General features: G+C 38.4%; 1 protein-coding gene across 11 annotated transcripts in view; it reads right to left on the reverse strand.

Moving 5' to 3' along the window:
• The window catches only part of LOC133531107 (calpain-B), a 64,570-nt gene that overhangs the window by 23,583 nt on the left and 19,595 nt on the right, over positions 1 to 21,392 (reverse strand). For 8 of the 11 annotated variants that reach the window (XM_061869217.1, XM_061869218.1, XM_061869225.1 and 5 more), the window contains exons 3-7: positions 4,565 to 4,741; positions 3,428 to 3,546; positions 2,627 to 2,695; positions 1,923 to 2,057; positions 592 to 760 (exon numbers count right to left, since the gene is read on the reverse strand). In XM_061869217.1, coding sequence (XP_061725201.1) covers positions 592 to 760; positions 1,923 to 2,057; positions 2,627 to 2,695; positions 3,428 to 3,546; positions 4,565 to 4,741 — 669 coding nt within the window. Of the gene's footprint in view, positions 1 to 591; positions 761 to 1,922; positions 2,058 to 2,626; positions 2,696 to 3,427; positions 3,547 to 4,564; positions 4,742 to 7,067; positions 7,671 to 21,392 lie in introns of those variants that run through there. The other 3 variants (XM_061869216.1, XM_061869214.1, XM_061869215.1) reach the window with 1 other exon arrangement.

Here is a 21,392-nt window from a genome sequence, read left to right on the forward strand (position 1 = left end):
AAGCGAAAGATTCCAAAATTGAACCTCGAGCGTAGCGAGTGGTTCGAGTAATGGAATCTTGAGCGTTGCGAGGGTATCAAGGCACGAGGGTTAAACAAACTTTGCCTCCGAGTGAAACACAAAAATTTTCACCCCACCAACGCGAGGAAAGTATTAACTATAAAATACCAAAATATTCAAATGAAATCAAATCCAAATGAATGTAATAAATAAATTATCATTCAAAATCATAATTTAAAAGTCAATTCTACTAGCTAACATAAGGAAACAACTAAACATTTGTATCTGATCACTTTGCCCACATGTGGATAAAATGCAACTTTCTCATTCGTTTTTAAACAATCAAGAGGGCCTTTACCAGTTGGTGTGGTGTAAAAACGTTTACAGTACATATGGTGCTAATTTACTGCACGCGTGCGGGAATGAGCACTTTCGGTGTACTTTAAAGAGCCATATGTGCTGTAAAACGTTGTACGATACACGTGCGAATAGATAATTCGCAATTCATGTTGTCAGAGTCGTTAACTATGATTGTATTGACCACAGGAATGACCTTTTTCTAAAACGTGTTTGAACTTTCGTAAAACTTACCTCAATACTGCATCCCATGAGTGAATTTCTCTCGTAAGCTTTCAACAGGATGGTGTAGAAGTTGGGTGGCAGTTCCGTCATATCGTACATTTCAGTCACGCCGCCGGTGAAGTCTTCCATGGCTTCGCATGTTGACCCGCCTTTTAGGGCTTCGTAAGAGCCGTGTAATCTGTAAAAAAAAATATTTTTAGAAATTAGTCAAAAATAGATCGAGCCTTAGATTATTTGTTAGAAATCAAAAGTTTATTTTTAGGGTTCCGTACCCAAAGGGTAAAACTGGACAATATTACTAAGATTCCGCTATCTGTCCGTCTGTTGAAATTTTCACAGATGATGTATTTCTGTTGCCGCTATAACAACAAATACTAGAAAGTACGGAACCCTCGGTGGACGAGTCCGACTCGCACTTGTCCGGTTTTAGAAATTACTCAAAACTAGATGTTTTACTTTTACTGCCTTTAAAGCTAACTCGATGTTTTTAGGTTTTAAAGGTCAACATGATCGGACGAAAAACTAATATATTGATTTTTACACATTTATACCCCCGATTCGCATTTAGAAATTGAAGTTTAATGCAATCGGATCTTGAATCAGATATAACCCTTAACAATTAGCACAAATCGTGAAACGATTGCATCTTATTGAACGGTCTTTAACCCTTAGAACGTGAACCCCTATCGTGCGCGGTGCGAGTAGTGCGTGCTCGTTCACTGGATCACTACTAACTAGTACAATCTTAAAAATGAACTAGTTCGGTCTTATAGTACAGTAGTACACCGAGACAAACTGAGCATAATAATGTAATGGAACCGTTTTCGTGGACGTTTTGTAAAGTAGTACAATTCAAACATTGTAGTCTCGCTTACTCCCGTGTCGCTCAGTCGTCATCGCACGCGCTCGGCGTTAGTTCGGTCGGATCACTTTACTGTTAGTGTCACTCCTTGCTCCCGTTCTGTTTCGCGTGTAGTTTACTAAAATGTACTAAGAGCAGAATCATTAGGGAATAGTTCGGTCTAGTACAGTGGAGGGAATTGTGTCTTTAGTACATATATACTACATAAGCCCAATGCGCATCATCGTGAACCTTGTCGATGGTTGATATTGGGCTGTAGGCGCGTGCGTCAGTTGACGTCTTTGGTGGTCAAATCTTTAATCCGACCAATAAAAAGGATGCTGGAGAGCCGAAGGTCTAGTCATGATGCAACAGCAGTCATGGAATCCAAGTTTAGTCCCGCACGAATTTATCTAAGGCAGTGTCTCTCAATTGAAACACTTTGAAGTCCCCTGAAGTAGGGAGTAGGTACAATAACGGCAAGTCTGTGAATACTTACTTGGCATAAGCCTTCTCCAGCAAGGCGCTCCAGAACTCGTTGGTCTCCGAGGAGTGGAGGAACACCAGTTTGCCGCGGTAGGTGGGCAGGCGGTCGTCGATGACTACGTCCACCCATCGCCCGTATTGCCAGAACCTGGGAAACAATAATTATTGAAGAGTGTCGTGCGTAATTTTGTAAATCTTTCAATGAAAAGCTGATTTTGGACGAGTTTTAAAACTATAAAATAAATTACATATTACTAGTGGCTTATGTACTTGCTTGGAATTGGAACTTATGTACGGAATATCATTCGATAAATTACCACCAGCTTTTCGGTGAAGGATAACATTGTGAGAAAACCTGCATACATCCGCGAAGAAATTCAAAGGTGTATGTGACGTCCCCAACCCACGTGGGGACTATAGCCTAAAATCCACTCGCGCATGAGAGAAGGCGTCCCAGCATTGAGACGTATATAGGCTGAATTATTATTATTTTACTAGCGGCTGTGTGAACTAATCGACAAATTCGAAACGGCTCACAAAATTTAAGGAAAATCCCACGAAAATTTTACGAACCTAAAGACATGAAACCATTTTTACTTAAGCTGAGATGAAGACTTAGCTCCGTCAAGAATGCACGAGCATGTCTGAGTTTTCGCATAACATAACCTTCAATGTATTTCCAAATACGAATTATTTTTTCGGGATATAAATACTAACCGGAAATGGAAGACACCAGCATACTCTTCATCGAAGCTCTGGTCATCTGGTACAACTTGGAAGAACAATCTGGAAATCAAAAAACAATGAAGCATTAAAATTAATCGTATATAGGGATGCGTAAAAGTTGAACGGGTCGAATACAGCAAGGAACTGAAGAGACCGAATGGAGGGTACACTATCGATGTCGCGTTTTTTTTTGTGTATTCATTTGTCTATTTTTTGTCCGAATGTTTTTCTTTGAAAATGGTTTAATTTTATTAACATAAACTATTTTGTTTAGAAAAGGCATCGTGAAGAAGCAATTTGGTTACGATAGGTTTGATCTGTGACCCTTCTGAGAATCCAACGGTTTCCAAGAAAGCAAGCGGAAAAACAAAGACGTCAAAAAGTCTTCGGAATGTATACTTGTGATTTTTAAAGAGGCGCTGATCTTTCTATGAATGTTTCTTGGCGCATGAAATATGGTGTTTTCGTGTTGTCAATTTCAATTATGTTCTTACTTTTTGTGGAGCGTTAGGTTGGCAACAGCAGCTAAAAGCCAGCAGTTGCCCAACTCTCCTTCCTGGACGTCGAATCGACTATAGCCTTCTACGAACAGTTGAGGATTATCGCATATTTGATATGAATTATGTTAGTAATAACGTCTTACTTTCTGTAGAGGGTGAGGTTGGCAACAGCAGCTAAAAGCCAGCAGTCGCCCAACTCTCCTTGCTGGACGTCGAATCGACTATAGCCTTCTACGAACAGTTGAGGATTATCGCATATTTGATATGAATTATGTTAGTAATAACGTCTTACTTTCTGTAGAGGGTGAGGTTGGCAACAGCAGCTAAAAGCCAGCAGTCGCCCAACTCTCCTTGCTGGACGTCGAATCGGCTGTAGCCTTCCACGAACAGTTGAGGATCGTCGCATATTTCCTGTAACCATTACATGAAATTGTCATGGAGTGTATGATGAGTGAATTATTAACTCTTTGTATAATTAATCGGTAGTATGTAGGTTAAAATATTTCATTTGTTAGATATGGGTACTTATTTTTGTTTGTTTATATGTTTCTATATTGTTGCTACTGTATCACATTGAGTTCAGCTATTAATGATAATTGTAGGTGTGAAAAGAAATAGGTTTACGTATGACTATTATATTAATGTTGTGATTCGCACAATATGTGTAAAAATGGAAGAAAAAACCCAGAAAAAAAAAACAACATCACACTCGTATGAATACTTAAATATGTATTGAAATTTGGAGCCTGATTTTGGAGAGAAAGGTGGACTGGACTATAGTTGGGTGGTGTCACGGTAAGCGTATTAAAGTAGAAATACATATGTATTATATACACACACTAAGTCTACGCCAGGTTATAGGACGGTCCAAGCGTTCCTTGTACTCAAGCGTTTCGGGTTCTCAAACAACCTCCCTTCAGAAAGACAGCGGGAGCGGATCTCCTTGAAGTCCTGGTACGTTGCTGGTCTCAAGGAAGATGGTATGTATTTTATAGTAGAGAAACACGTATTATGTACTCACACTCGGCCTAAACCAGGTTATAGGACGGTCCAAGCGTTCCTTGTAGTATACACTGCGATCTATAGCCGGGAACTCAGGGTCCTCAAACAATCTCCCTTCAGAAAGACAGCGGGAGCGGATTTCCTTGAAGTCCTGGTACCTTGCTGGTCCGAAAGAAGATGGTATGTACGTTATAATAGAGAAACATATGTATTATGTACTCTCACTCGGCCTAAGCCAGGTTACAGGACGGTCCAAGCGTTCCTTGTGGTACAAACTGCGATCTATAGTCGGGAACTCAGGGTCCTCAAACAATCTCCCTTCAGAAAGTCAGCGGGTGCAGATCTTCTTGAAGACCTGGTACCTTGCTGGTCCGCAGGAAGATGGTATGTATGTTATAATAGAGAAACATATGTATTATGTACTCACACTCGGCCTAAGCCAGGTTATAGGACGGTCCAAGCGTTCCTTGTAATACAAGCTGCGATCTATAGCCGGGAACTCAGGGTCCTCAAACAACCTCCCATCAGAAAGACAGCGGGAGCGGATCTCCTTGAAGTCCTGGTATGTTGCTGGTCCGAAGGAAGATGGTCGAGTTTCACCGAGCTGTAAAAGAAATAAGGATATTTCATAACGGTGAATGTTTTTATAACGGATAGATTGAGGCATTGACACGAGAAAGTCACCGATTACGTCAAATGAAAATGTCATTTGTGTACAAATGTATTTGAAACTCAATAATCGAAACCAATTAGATAGTTCGTACCAAAGATTCCCTGATTGTATTCGATCTAATTCGAAGTAAAGGTTTATGGGGGATTATAATTACACACTTACGTTCGGTCAGTTCATAAATAAACTAGCGACGCGCCCCGGCTTCGCACGGGTTACACAAAACCTTAACAAATTATACACCTAAACCTTCCTCAAGAATCAAAAGAAAGTTTTGACTGTTCTAAGGAAGAAACTAATTTGACTAGTAGGAGAATACCCTATTGTTAGGTATAACTTAGGTCTTAGTACATCATAACCATCAAAAGGCTCCGTTTCTAATAGAGATGTGCGAGGATGCATAGTGAGGGACGGGTTTTTTAAGAACCAATAGAATCACTTAATTCCTCGGTTCCTCGGCAGCTCTAATGAGCACAATTCTATGGGTTCTTAACCAACACGTCCCTCGCAGCTGTGTTTCCAGCAGAGATTTTTAAGGATAATATATTATAAAGGATGCGTAGCGAGTCGAAAATTGCTGCTGGAAACGCAGCCTAAAATAAAGACTCAATATTTCGCGTCCTCTTTGAATATTAAAAAAACTGGCCCACGCTCAGCGGTTAGATTTTTTTTCGGATTATGAGCACCGCGACTATAGGGGTTATAAGGACTTGACGGCTCTCAGGTTGAAAAGCACTGTCAGAAGAAGCTATCAATTGACGACGACACGAAGCTCGGCCTATGTATTTATAAATAAGGTGGGTAAACAATAAACATAAACATTCGTTACTACGTAATGAGATTGTATAACGTGTTATAAATGTTATCGATTTATGATTGTGATCCATTGTTTGAGTGTATTTATTATTTTTTTAATCACGTTCGATCTGTGTAAGTGTAAGGGAGATAGACAAATATTATAAATTTTAAATCCGTTATAGGCAAATTGCGGCTCATTCACGAACTAGACACAATTGCAACTCTGCACGATGGCCCAACACTGGACCAGCGAGATGGTAATGCGATGTTTATGGCTCTACACGATGACCCACCGCTGAACCAGCGAGATGGTCATGCGATGGTCGAAAGCACGCCGCGAATGGGCCACGTGTAGATGCGTCCGCACCATCGCTGGCTCACATCCTTTGATCTCCGGACGAAATACCGAGACCATGGCCATCTCACCGCGCCATAAGCCATCACCACGGCTCTCTCCACACGCTGACCCATCTTAGTGGGCTAGCATGATAATCCATCGTGTAGTGGAGCCATTATATTTTAAGAAAAAATGCGTTGGAATTAATATTTAACTTTGTCACTGTCGCTAGTTCTTCTTTAAAGTTTCACGATTTTAAACTGCTACTAAATGTGTCGTGTTGTGAAGTCTATGTTTATTTGTCCAACGCAAGTAATAAATAACCCTGTGGCTAGTATTTAATTAAAGACAGTGTCCAAGAGCGGTGAGCGGTATTGTATGAAGATTCGAAACAACGTGAACACATTCACTGCTAGACAAAAAACGGCGCACTACCCCAGAAACCGGTGGTCTATAGCTGCGTACAAAACAACTCGCCCAGCGGGTTGTCCGGCATCTGAACAAAGTTCACGAGCGCCCACCAGGTGGGTTCCCGGCATCGGCAGTGAATGTGTTAATTTTGGGTCAAAATTCCTTTCGTTGTCATGTTTTTGAACGCTCTGCCACACTTGTATTAAATAAATTAAAACCAAATTTCATCTCATACAAAAAGCTCCAGTCTGTCGCATTTTTTGGGGACAAAATACAAGACAACGAAAATAAATTTGACCCTTTTAATAATTCCGCACCTTAACTTTTGAAGTCAATTGGTCGTTACCTTGTTACCGAGGAATAATAAATAAGTATACAATTCAATTACAAATCAAATTTGTATTCCTTGTACGGTCACGTCTGAAAATATCGATATGGATAAAGTGCCAAAAATATGTATACACTACTCTAATATATATAGGGCCATAAGGTCGAGTACATATATTTTTGGCACTTCGATCGTGTCGATGTTTTCAGACGTGACTGTACAAATTTACACATGCCTATTTAACCCACACCGGATGCATCTAGATCCACAGGACAGTTTTTTTTTTAATTTTGAGGCCACTTCTACGCTCGTTCTGTTTTATACGGGCAGAAAAAAAACAATCAGTTTTGACCGAATCATTTTGAAATGATATTAAAAATACGCACCCAAAACAACTGCTCGCCTGTAGGCATTCGCATTTTGCTCCCCTTGTAAAAGGGTGGCATCCTCAAGTTATTATCCTGACTCGCTTCCACCGAAGACCACTGTTTCTCTACAATTTTCTCTGGTCTATTGGTAAGAACAACTTTAGGCGAACCTAGAGTTGCCTTCTCAAAGACCATAGCTTTATTCCGCATCACGTTGCTGTTGTCGACAACTGTTGATGTTCTTTTGCTAATATTTTCTTCTATATCCTTTTCACTAGGCTGAACCACTTTGGTAGCCCAGAAAGGTTTATAACTAGTTTCCTTTCGCACATTAGATTGTTGGTACGTAAAATCCGAAATTTTCACCTTCTTTTCAAACAGTCTAGAGAAAAACCCATAGCCTTTTTCAGAATCTTTGGATTTCCTTCCAAATATTCTTCCGGATTTTGGCGATTTGATGGAGACGGATTTTTTCCAAATCCCAGCTGCATTGGAAACTGCAGCAGTCGCGTAGAAAGCTTTCAGTTGACCAACATCTTTCTTATCAAGCTTCACAAACTCTACTTCTTTGACAGAAGTCTTTTTCACGTCAGTAACGGAATACATTTTAAACACAACTGCTTTTGCTAATGTAGAGTAAAATCATTAGGCAAATTCTTTATTTTGGTCAAGGACTGATGATTAACTCAAATGCATTAACGATTCCGATGTACTTCAACTGATATCGGTTTCCGTTATTTCTGTATTTTTAATTATTTTCCGAAAAATCAAAACCGCTTATAAGCGTAAGCGTTTTTAAGCTTATAAGCGTAATATCATATCACATATATAACATGTAAAACAATAATAACCCCGACCTTGGTCGAACAAATCACAAAATCGATTTTCTTTGTATATTAATAGATTCTCCGTAGTTCAAATTAAGTACAAAAGTTTCACAGTCTAGCACTAGACATTATCCTTTTTTTAATTTCACTTGGAACACTAGGGGCCAAATTGCCATGTATACCAGTTGGCTATTCGGTGGTAACTGGAGTTATTGACTGTCGGTAAAGTTGATAAGTCGGCTATTAAATGTAGTGGTCGTATGTAATATACATACGACCATATATTGTGTATGTGTGTGGCGGAAACCCATGGGGAAAATGATAAGGGCGGTCGCATACCTAGAGGAAGCTTGCGAATGTTATACAATGTTTATTATTAAACTGAAAATATGTATGTTTACAAACTTGTGACAGGACAAACAGTGGGTTATGTCAATTTTAAAGGTCATTATCATATTGTCTGCCCATCCAGAGGATTTTAAAAACGTCTCCCGCTCCATTGAATTTTTAATCTTTTATTTGAAAAAGCTGAATCGCATTTGTCCTGGCAAGTTTTAATTCGTTTTAGTTATTAAGCTCGAAACAACAAGAATAATGTCATGACGTTATTTATATCAGACATAATATTTAAAAATTTGCCATCTGCCCATTTAAACGAATGATTCACAAACTCCATGTGTAATTTTGAATGAAATGGTCTATTACCATTTCCAATGGAGCGTATTGGAGACACTAAGCAAGCATAATAGACATAATAGTAATTTCTGGCTAGCAGAGATTTAAATCAGGATGTGAGTCAAATTTATCAAATACTTAAGGCATGGCAGCAATTCACACTTGAACGGCATACAGCTACAGTGCAAAAGATAGTAATATGTGGCTTTTCATCACAGAAGGGACCTTAGGCTTCATGTGCATACGAACTGTGCGTTTCTCCAGAAACTTTCTGCTTCGCACAGCTAAACTACGGAATGAACTGTCGCCTGCGGTATTTCTGGACCGATACGACCTTCAAACCTTCAAGACAAGAGCGTACTCCCATCATAAATGCCGGCAATGCACTTACAACCCCTCTGGTGTTACGGGTGTCCATGGGCGGCGGTAATCGCTTACCATCAGGAGATCCGTCTGCTCGTTTGCCTCCTATATCATAAAAAAATGTTTCCATCAGAGAAAGCATAAGGACTCTTTTCTGATGGAAAGTTACATAAATATGACTTATGAATTATGAACCTAAGATGATCAACAAATAAGCAGTTTATTATCAAGCGGCAGTGTGTGTGTCGACAGAGTAACATCCCTAGTGCGCAAAATGTTCAAGTCAATAAACAAGACCAAGTGCGGATAGTTCGAAAAACTTAAATTTAGCCAGTCTTCTCCGAGACCACGGGGACAACGCCGTCCTCGAAACGTCGGAGGTAAATTTAAAATTTATTACGCGATGGTTTATATTAGTTAATAATATGTTAAAATCGTGAAAGTTTAAAGCAGTACAATGCGTAAAGCTGGCATCTGGCACTGTTTCAATGAGATCCATAGGGTTGAAATAAGGTAAAATAATGAAAAGTTAGCATTTATATTATAGCTTTCACTGGACAATCAAACACCACAGGGGACGAAACATCCCCATTAAACATCGATGTTATAATTAACACCCGCGGCGCTAACAGAAGCTTTTAAGCTAATTCCATTTGAAGCTCTATGTTTTAAACTTTTTCTACTAAGCGGACCGTGGTCGAGTACGTACGCGTGATATAAAGGTACGCGGGGTACGCCCTATTTATTTTTTATTAAGTGTCCCACTCCCACTGCTGGGCAGCCCCCCTCTCAAAAAGGAGCCCAAAAAGGGTATTTTGCCCACAACTCATCCGGCATTCGACAGACATGGCCAGATTGGCCAGCCGGGTCTCACTTCTACTTGGCCGCTTACCGAGCTACGTTAAAATCTTTTGGTGGTTATCACTTAGAAAATATTACTTCAGTCAAGTTGTGGTGGGGCAAAGTGAAACATTTTACTATTACACGATAACTGCCAACGTTATATTTAATGGTTATCAAAACGTCAAATCTGGTTTACATTGGCTGTCGGCGATCATCATGCGAAAGTTTTCTCTCCTCTTTGCCGTTCTAGAAAGAGTGGCGACGTTTTGGTACCGGTCTAATTCCTAATATTTTTACTCCATGTTCTTCCTTTGCCTCTTTTACCTTCTATTATTTTTCTCAACTCGTATTTACTATTTCTGTAGATATGGCCGAAGTAAGCTGTTTTTCTTCTTTGTATTGTTAGCACTAGTTCCATTTTCTTTTTAATTTGTGTAATATCTTTTTATTGGATTATATTAAATATGGTTTTGAAACTAATCAGTTTGTTAGGGATCCTAGGCCTAGGGGATAGGGTTGGCCGGTCGAAGTATTTTATCGACGGCGTCTGCATAGGTTCTACTGCCAATTCTACGAATATAACTAAGACTAAGAGGACATAGTGAAAAAGAAATATTTGTAAACTCTCTCTCTTTCTTTCTGTATGTAATTGCATGATTTCCATAGTAATCTAAATTGTATTTTTTTTCTCATTTAATGCATCTTAATTAAGATGTAATGTTTTGAAAAGATGTGCCCCGCCGAGTTTCTTGCCGGTCCATATTGGGATACCCTCCTCCAATTGAGGGGGGATTTAAATATTCTCAGGTCAGAGGTGTAGGGTTAGAGCCGGTGTAGCTTTACTTGACGTTCATAAGCGCATTGTAATATGCCTACTTGAATAATAAACTATCTTTCTCTTTCTTACACATGTTCTGTTGCTATTCTGTTCTGTTTTAGTTTTAAGTTATAGTTTTTAATTTGTGGTGGCCTGAAAACCAGTGCCGCGTCTAACAGACACGGCTTATACTGAGCGGCATTCCTTTTTGGTGTACGTGTCATTACGAGTATTTACTTTGTTGTTCTTATGTATGTTTTACGCCTAATAAATATTTTTCTCTTCTACTCGTATTCTTGATAAGCATCAAATTCTTGTTTATTTTTAAGAATTTTTATAGCCCTTTGATCCATATCTCATAAAACGAAACTAGGGACAGCTAAAACCTATGCTGGCGCCATCTTCAAAAACCTTTGACAGTTGCGAACCCCATTGCTTTGCCAGTAAACAATATGGCCTAAAAGCAACACTTAAGCAACTGGCTTATGGTAGACATTTTATGTAGCAAAAAGACGAATGTTCAGTTTGACAGCCGAACCAGATGGCGCTTTACTGCGCCATACATTTAGTTGGTAACTGAATTGTTAAATGTCAACCTGTTTCAATCTAGAGTTACGGTATCTATTTCAATTGTGAAAGTCAAAGTACTCGTACTTATGTGTTTATCTTAGACTTTACGCCTCTTCTCAACTTAATAATTCTTTGGTCATAGCATGCCGTTATCATCCTATGAACTTCTATGAATTAACGGTTTTTGCAAATATTAACTGTTTATCTTTCATCATTCATGGTCATAAGGATGCATTCTAACTGGTCAATATTACCTACATATATTTACATTGATAACTTATCAAACGCATAACTTTTCGCACAAAAAAGATAACGTGCTTTGGTCATATTTTAGTTTTCAAGGTTACACCGATTAACGTAATATTAGTCATATTAGAGCAAACAAGCCCAAGTAGGTACGACGGTCGACGTCAAAGATATGTTAACATTTCACCTAATTACAAAGGAGTAAGGTGCTAGATTCTAAACATATTTTTCTACAATGGTTGAATTAAGATTTCGTCTCCCAGCTCAAATATAAGATTTTTTCGATACGCTGTAGTCAACTATAAATAGAACAGACTAAACGGGCGCTTACCAATATTCATGAATTATTTAGATTTAATAGCAAAAAAAGTATTATTTTAGATGACTCGTAGAAAAAGTAGTTTATACAATAGTGATATAATCAAGCTTTTCAATAAATCATAAATCATAAAAATCTTGCAAGAACACGGTTTAAAGGGCTTAAAAATAAACAAAAGTTTCACGTGCAGGTGTGCAAATTTTAGGTACATGCAACGTGCTGCTAAGAGCATCACTTCGTTACTTAAAAGCTAGTATTATATATTTACAATCATATTATTATACCTAATTACATTATGCTAAATATTCCTTAATGCTGTAAAAACATTTTTCTTGAAGCCATTTTGTCAACTTAATCTTAAATGAATTGTTAGCTTCCAATTTAATTTCGTCAGGTAATTTATAATAAATGGTTATACACATATTAAAACAGTTCTTTTTATAAATATAAGAGCGGCAAGGAGGCTGGTGCAGCAAATTCTTATATTGCGCCCTTGTGTGTCTTGTACTTGTCTCACTACGAGATGTGAATAAGTTTGGGTTATGTAATATCGTACCTTACTTGGGCAACTCAGCAAGCTTCGTTGCCTAAACACGGTACTCGAATGAAAAGCTCTCTATTATATCACGATTGTATAATAGTATTTTATGCGCGGCGGCATGTGATTGGTAATTATTTTTAAAGTCGACTACAGCATATTTTTAATAATTGTACTAATGTGGCTGATGCATTAAGAGAGAACCAGTTTAATTTCCCCTAGTTTCCCTCAGTACACTTTATTATAAACTTTCCCAGAAATGGAAGCTGAGGTCATTCCCCTCACGTCTAGACTGCGTTAATAGCATTGTCTAGACGAATTTTAGGGAGAATTTTAGGGGATCAGGTGGTGAACGGGTAGCTTCTGGGTTTACAAATTGATATTAACTCGCGTCATAGTTAACAAATAGCCTCCATTGCACCCGCGGTTTTATCCGGGTAGACGTCGTTAAAAATTCAACCTCATTCTCAGCCCTTTAAGAGTGAAATTTAAAAACAGTTTCTGGCAGGCTCTACAACAATTACATATGTAGAAATAGTATGTTATGTCATGTGTTTACTAACCTTAGTTGTAGGAAGACTAATTAATGTAAATGTGTAATTTAATATAGTATAATGTAATTACTAACAAACTATATGGGCCTATTTGACCTGAAATAAATGTATTGAATTGAATTGAATTAAAGAATGTGTCTCAACTCAACTTTAATGATAAGATGTGCGTTATCTGACAGTATCTAAGTAAAGGAACTGAGTTATGTTTATAGAAGATGTCTTTCTTAAATCATATCTTAATGTAGACTATAGATGCATAGAATATACATAATGTACATTATATAATCACCTGCAATACGTGCACAAAACTTGCCAACAGTATTTTCGTGCTCATCACATAAATAAAGGCCCTTACCAGGATCTGAACCCGGGATGATCGGCTTCATAGGCATTCGCATCGCATCGGGGGCATCTACTTACTTAATAGCAAAATTGGACCCGGGTACGTCCTTAAACTACGTCCAAAAGAGAGGTATGGGCATTGTGAATGTCATCTCGTTTTGTGTGGTAGGGCACAGCACAGGGGATGTTATTCCAGATCTAGAGCAGAGCCCAACTGGGGAAGTACCTCCACCTTACAGAAAACCGCAGCCAAATAATACAAGACTACTCATAGTATTGTGTTCCTGCCGGTGAGTAAGGTTGCCAGAGATCAACGAGGGTGCGGAGTGGCTCAACTGGAGTTGCAGGCGTACATAGGCTTACTGCTTACCATCAGGCGAGCCGTATATTACAGACAGACAGACGGACGGACAGCGGACTCTTAGGAATAGGGTATCGTTTTACCCTTTGGGTAGGAAACCCTGAAAACTTACAATACTTCCGTAGTTGATTTATATCGCTTATTTCGACACTGTCTCTAACCGTAATCTCTGACCGGTATTTTGAGTTTCATGTCGACCTATCATTACAAGCTTTTATTTAACTTGCCCTGGTAGTATGTATGTGTGGGTCAAATCTTGAAAGCTAAATTTGACCCATTTCCCGATTTCCGATTTAGCTGAAAAATTTAATACTTACATATGTAAGCTGGTGCAATGCAATATTATGGTACCATCGAGCTGATCTGATTATAGAGACAGGAGGTGTCCAGAGGAACTCTGTGATGAACGAACGCAGCGTAATTGTATGGGATTTTTAGAATTGTCTCGATGAGTATTACTTGCTTATGGGAAGAAAAGTACAGTCAGCGATAAAAGCTAGTACCAAAAATGAATTTTTTACCAAAAACTTATTTAAATTTAGAGATAAAAATACCTTGTTTAGAGTTAAGTTCGATAAAGACGCTTTTAACGAGACCGATTCAATAATTTCACATTCCTACAGCAAAAAGTAAATGATTAAACTTGTGCTAAATTGTCAACAGACACATCAAATATATACGGCACATTAATGTCAGTAGAAAATGTCATTGTGTCAGTGCCAAGCGCGTCTAACTGATATGCATCACAGAATTCCCAGATACAACGAACGAACAGAACGAAGTGACGTTCCACGGGTAAAGGTACCTTATGGCGGTAGGCGCTTAAGTCGCGTATTAGACGCACCGACCGCACCGCCATCAGGTTTACCCGTAGAACGTCATATATAACATCGTCCACGTTGTTAACTGACCTAAATGTCTGTTGTTTGGTTAGTGTTTATTTAGTCACCTGCAATAATTTACGGACTGAATATAAGGAATAAATAGGCAACTTTTTTTACTGCGGGACTAACCCCGAAATCGCGTATCTACAGTAAAAAAAAATTACTCTCCCATCAAAAGTGTCAAGGTCAAACAGCCAAAATCTATGAAACTTATGAAACAGCCAAATTTTTTTTCGTGATTTCGGGAAGCGCTGGCGGCCTAGCGGTAAGAGCATGCGACTTGCAATCCGGAGGTTGTGGGTTCAAACCCCGGCTCGTACCAATGCGTTTTCCGGAACTTATGTACGAAATATCATTTGATATTTACCAGTAGCTTTTCGGTGAAGGAAAACATCGTGAGGAAACCGGACTAATCCCGACAAGGCCTAGTTAACCCTCTGGGTTGGACGGTCAGATGGCAGTCGCTTTCGTAAAAACTAGTGCCTACGCCAAATCTTGGGATTAGTTGTCAAGCGAACCCCAGGCTTCCATGAGCCGTGGGAAAATGCCGGGACAACGCGAGGAAGAAGACTAAATGTAAAAGTGTCGAACTAAAATTGTTGTTGGATCCTGTTTAGTTTCAGAGATAAGGCTATTTCTTACGAAAATGTATATTCATTAAGATCATTGCTCAAGGGTTCACTCAAGGCAACAATTGTTCCACCATCCAACATCAACAAATGCTGTTCAGTGCGCATTAATGTTGGCATTGGCAGGCGCAATCAAATTGTTTTAGAATACGATTTGATGCCTGTATCGTAAAATCGCCACTCGCCAGCATGGACCTGATTTCAAACAGACTGATGTAATGTTGAGTTTCATCAGTATTTCCACCTAATTATATATTTGAAAAACTAAAAAAGCGGCCAAGTGCGTGTCGGACTCGCCCATGAAGGGTTCCGTATCATTTATGACGTATTAAAAAAACTACTTACTAGATCTCGTTCAAACTAAAGTTCAATATATTTTTTTTAGATTTTTCATTCTGTTATTTTAGAAGCTACAGGGGGGGGGGGGGGGGGGCACACATTTTTCCACTTTGGAAGTGTCTCTCGCGCAAACTATTCAGTTTAGAAAAAAATGACGTTGAAGACATTTCTTATCCATAAAAACTATTATACCGTTGAGGATTTCATAAATGATACTGACATGTAAATTGATCAGTGTTATTATGATCCTATTCAAATACTTATGGTACTATTTTAATAATTATGTTGATATTTTAATTGATAAATGTAAATAGTATGTATTAGCACTTAAGTTAGTTTTAAGGATAAAATTGCCATACCCATTCTGGGTCCATGAGATACTGACTCTTTCGCATGTAAATACCATTTTGTGATTACCATGGTGCAATAAAGGAAGAATAAAGTATAAAGAAATTATATTAGAAACCTAAATATCATTTTTGAAGAGCTGTCCATAGATACCCCACACATGAGTTTCAGTTCTAAGTATGGGGAGCCCCAAAATTTATTGTTTTTTTTTTCTATTTTTGTGTAAAAATCATCTACTTACCAAGTTTGAACAGTATAGCTCTTATAGTTTCGGAAAAAAGTGGCTGTGACATAAACGGACAGACAGACGGACATGACGAATCTATAAGGGTTCCGTTTTTTGCCATTTGGCTACGGAACCCTAAAAAGCTTAGCGAGTTAAATATAAGTATGATATTAAAATATGTGGGAAAAAACACGATTGGAACATTTTACTAGACGCGATATGACTGCTACAATCATAAGTAGGTCCTTCTTTCTGGTAAAAATACATTTACGTGCTGGCAGGTTTAATGTTGTCGACCATGACCAATACGTCGTAACACAGAAATCTCTCATGTCCTGTAAAAGCGACCATGACTCGAAAACATTTAAAAGATAAGACAAAGGCACAGTAATGACCATTTAAACTTGATTTACATTGACAATGACTAGAAATGTTAATCTAAGTGTCCGTTGGTAGAAATTTAGATTTGATTTGAAGTGTCTATACTATACAAGAACATTGTTAAGCCTAGGAACTCGGTAACAATAGATTTTCTTTGCTTTTTGGCAGTCATATGTCAAGGTTTTGTTTTTGCTTGTATTTTTGTGTCGACTGCGCGAATAATTACGAATTATTAACTACACGGATTTTCATTAAGGAGCCCTAACAATATTATAAGATATAGTTAAGATATTAAGTTTTTTTTAAAGGAAGGCGATGGAGAGAGGATAGAAAACAATTTCACCATCTGGAGCCCGTTTCACAAAATATTTAGAAGACAAGCTGGAGTTCTTTTCTAATTGGGGTAAAAAGAGACTTCCGCTAATTAATCTCTACTAATATTATAAATGAGAAAACTCTGATATCTGTTTTTTTCTGTTACCTCTTCACGCTTAAACAACTGAATCGATTTAGATGAAACTTCGTATGAAGATAGTTTGAGGCCGGGGAAGGACTACCTAGTTTATATCACAGAAATTATCTACGCAAACGAACAGTCACGGACAGAAGCTAACATCCTACCAAAAACGTAAATGTGAAATGGGAGCCAAATTCAATACATATTAAGAACATGCGTCGTTGTCGACTTCACCAACAAAAGAATTGAGATTTATATGGGTGCCAAATTCTGTGTAGAAAATCCCGAAATTTTAGTAACAAGAACATACAACATTCTAAAGTATTCAGGACTCTTTTTCGAGTGATCGTTGCGTCTATCTTTTGATGGATGACAACGCAAATATGTTTACAATATTGATTAATACAATATTGACATAATATGTTTACGATTTTTTAATACCAGGTCAGTGTGGTTTTCCTCTATTTACTAATTGCGTCACCAGGCTGGTAGCCTGGTCTTATATCCAGAGGCTCAACATACACAAACATGCGACTTATTATACGAGTAGGCTTGTATGGCTATAGACAGAAATGCATTGGCCGTCTCAACCAAGAACACAACGTTGCAACAATCATCCGTGAGGGATGCAGTGGCCATTGATGATGTAATTAAAAATCAGCTAGATTTTATGACATTTAAATAAGAGTTCATCTAAGCTCAGCTAACACTGACAAAGTAAACTGGAAACGTCGTATTTTATAGGAATACCTATGTATTTGAATATGTGTAGCAAATATCAACAAGGTTTTAATCAGTTGTTAGTTGCTATGCTAAACATTATCATTTAATAATTTATTTAAAATTACATGTATAATAGCTTATTTAAAATAATAAGAGGAAGCGAAATTATCACAAATGCACCAATTTATAAATAAAAATACAGTTAAAATTCAATGATGGTCTACAACTGTCAAGGTTTTTGTGACATTTTACATATTAGAATGCCGGTAATTCCGAAAATATACCTACACAAAGATTATGTATGCAACCTGTGTACAAGTTTATTAATTTTATAAGAATCTCACCTGAATTTACATGTAATTCTCAATTGCTAGAAGTTGGCAGGCTGACAAAATCTATTTGGAAACCCACTAATGAGTGTCAGGTTTAAGAACTAGTAACGAGTGTATCGCATGCTTCAAACTCTTCAAAGGACTAAAAAGTATCGAAAAATAAGTAGGTACATATACTTACTCTAAATAACTTCTAAAAAAATTAATTAAATACTAGGAGTTCGCAAAACCAATCGGGTTAGGAACTGCGCTCCAGAACTGGTATCGTAGATGTGGGTGTTAAGGCCGCTAAGCTTAAGTGGGATTGGGCGGGATACGCCTGCCGTATGCACCCAGATAGGTGATGTTTAAACGCAAATGAGTCTTAATAAATAAATAAATAATTCAGCCTATATACGTCCCACAACTGGGCACAGGTGGAGGCCTCATGTTCGAGAGGGATGGGCTATAGTCCCCACGCTGGCCCAATGCAGGTTGGGGACTTCACATACACCTTTGAATTTCTTCGTGGATGTACGCAGGTTTCCTCACGATGTTTTTCATCACCGAATAGCTATAGTAGTGAATATCATTCATCATTATATTCCGTACATGTTCCAAAAAACTCATTGGTACGAGCCAGGATTTGAACCGACGACAGGATTGAAAGTCGGACGTCATATCCACTAGGCCATTACCGCTTCAATACTTATAGAACATTAGTACAAAAATGCTTGTGCTGGAATTGAGGAAAATACAATCCAAAGCTACGCGTTGCATATAGCGGTAGCGTTGCTAAGGTTGGCTTCAAATTGATGCAATTGAGCGGAAGATGACATTGCTATTGCGAGGTCACTTCAGTTAGGATTATCTACTATAGATTGTGTCTTTCACGACGACGCGTGCCATAACTCGTATTGCCATGTTATTAAAGGTTAGATTTGACAAATCTGCGCGTCATCGTGGATGACTCGAACTATACTGGGGTTCTAGAATATTTTACACGAATACGACGAGAAAAGACCGGTACTATGCTATATCTTTAGGCTCGTGATAATGTTATGACGATGGTGATTCGTCAACTTCGTAATATTTATCTATACCACCTATGTAATAATAATAGTGTTATCCTTTTGGCAAACAAGCATACGGCCCACCTGATGGTAAGCATTCTCCGTAGCCTATGTACGCCTGCAACTCCAGAGGTCGTTGAGCTCTAGCAACCTTACTCACCGGCAGGAACACACCACTATGAGTAGGGTCTAGTGTTATTTGGCTGCGGTTTTCTGTAAGGTAGAGGTACTTGCCCAGTTGGGCTCTGCTCTAGATCTGGAATGACATCCGCTGTGCTGTGCCCTACCACACAAAGCGACATGACATTCACAATGCCCATACCTCTCTTTTGGACGTAGTTTAAGAACGTACCCGTTGTCCAAAAAGAACCGGGTCCTCTAAGAACTTATGCCTAAATCAATATTTAATTTACTTAGTAGAGAATATGAATACCGATTTTATACAGATATAGTTATGACTACAATATTAGAGTTCAAACATCAATAATTCAAATAATTTGTCACAACACTCGCGCACACGAACCAAAATCGACGTGTTGAAAGTCCTAATGTAATTGGAATGGAGAAGTTGTCTATCCATTTGTCAATTATTAAATGAACGATTGTGAATACCTAATATGTATTATTATCAATTGAAACAATTGGGCGATAGTAAAATGGGGCTATGGTTATTTGAGGTAAGTTCGACTGGCGTAAGACATTCTTAACCTTTTAACCGCCGAAGTCTGATATAATAAGAGCTACAATATCCAGCTCATTTCGCCGCAGTCTGATAAATAATTCATTCATTCCATTCCAGGTCTAGAGCAGAGCCCAACTGGGGAAGTACCTTACAGAAAACCGCAGCCAAATAACACTAGACCCTACTCACAGTGTTGTGTTCCTGCCGGTGAGTAAGGTTGCCAGTGCTCAACGAGCGTGCGGGGTGTTAGGGTCGGCAACGCGCATGTAACACCTCTGGTGTTGTAGGCGTCCATAGGCTACGGTAACTGCTTACCATCAGGCGGGCCGTATGAATGTTTGACCCACCGACGTAGTATAAAAAAAATAAGACAACTTCGTACCGACCGCGACACCAGCACGCTTGATGAAAAATTCTAAGCGGTTAAAAGGTTAACAGTTGTTCATTCTTTTAGGTCAGCCTAGTTCCAAATCTATATTTTTTCTTAGTTTATGGAAGGGTAAATGTTCTATGATCTGAGGGCTGAGGGTAATAAATGTAATAATAATAAAATTGCAGTCGCTCTGAAGACCTACCGCGAACCACGTTCGACGTGTTGCCTCTCTGTCGCACTTATAAATTCGTAGGTAAGTGTGACAGGGAGGCAACACGTCGAACGTGGTTCGCGGTAGGCCTTCTGATTCTCAACAAGAAACGGAAGAGAATCACGTGTAAAGATTTTCGGGAAAGATGACATTAAAATAGATGAGAACGGTGATTTACACGACTGCCCAAAGGAGTGTATTGTTTTCAGGCTTCATGTTTGTAATTGGGTATGTAAGTCTTTCACTGCATGTTACATCTCATTGACAACAAACCATGTTGCCTGTAAAATGCAATTTTTTTTTCCTAAATCGCTTTTACTCCTCGCTAATTTTAGCAAGGTGGATTCTGCCAATGTCAAGGTGTGGACTTTTGACTTGTGAGAAGAGAATGTTCGATTAAATTTTGATTTTTGTGGAAGGATATGGACATCACAGACGACGACATGACATGACATAACTGGCAAGATACCAACATAAGTGAAAAAGAGCGGAAAGCGGATGACAGATATTTTATTTCTAATTTTTTTCCTCCATTTCATCCGTTATGTTGCTTGTCTTATACTCGTATGCACCGATTTAAAGAACAAACTGTCAGATATTGTACTGTATTGCATAATATATATTTTGATTCGATTATATTTTTATTTAATGCTCTGTCAAATAATATGAACTCTACACCGGATGACCTTACAAGAAACTGTCAAATGGAAAAACCTTGAGTCATATTGGCTTTGTTGTTTAGAGTTAACTAATTGCCTTAGCTAAATAGCTACTACAATGAAGCAATTCACAAAATTGTCCTACCGATAAGCAGTACGAACACCAGTATACGTCACACTTCCGATTAGATACAGCTATTATGAGGTTAGGGGTCAAACTATACTAGATACGACCTCTCAAATAAATACAAATTATTTAGTAAACAGACAGTGCCCGACCGAGTGGCGTGGGAAGATCGGGGCTGAAAAAGATTGAAACGAAAGGTCGTATCTTTATATGGGATTAATATGGAGATATGACTTTGTTTAGCACACGTAATAGTAACAATATGACGTCACGATAGAACCAATTTAGCCGCTCGATTCAAGTACTTAACTTCTGCGGGTTTATCCTCGACAAGATAATGATATGTGTGGCTTTCCATCATAGAAGGCTCCTAATGCTTTCAAGTGCAATAAGGAGTTTTTTGTTTGAAATTCCAACATAAATTCTGATAGAACAGTCCTTTGCACGTGAAGCATAAGGACCCTT

This window comes from Cydia pomonella, chromosome 24, assembly GCF_033807575.1.
Source record: "Cydia pomonella isolate Wapato2018A chromosome 24, ilCydPomo1, whole genome shotgun sequence".
NCBI lineage: Eukaryota > Metazoa > Arthropoda > Insecta > Lepidoptera > Tortricidae > Cydia > Cydia pomonella.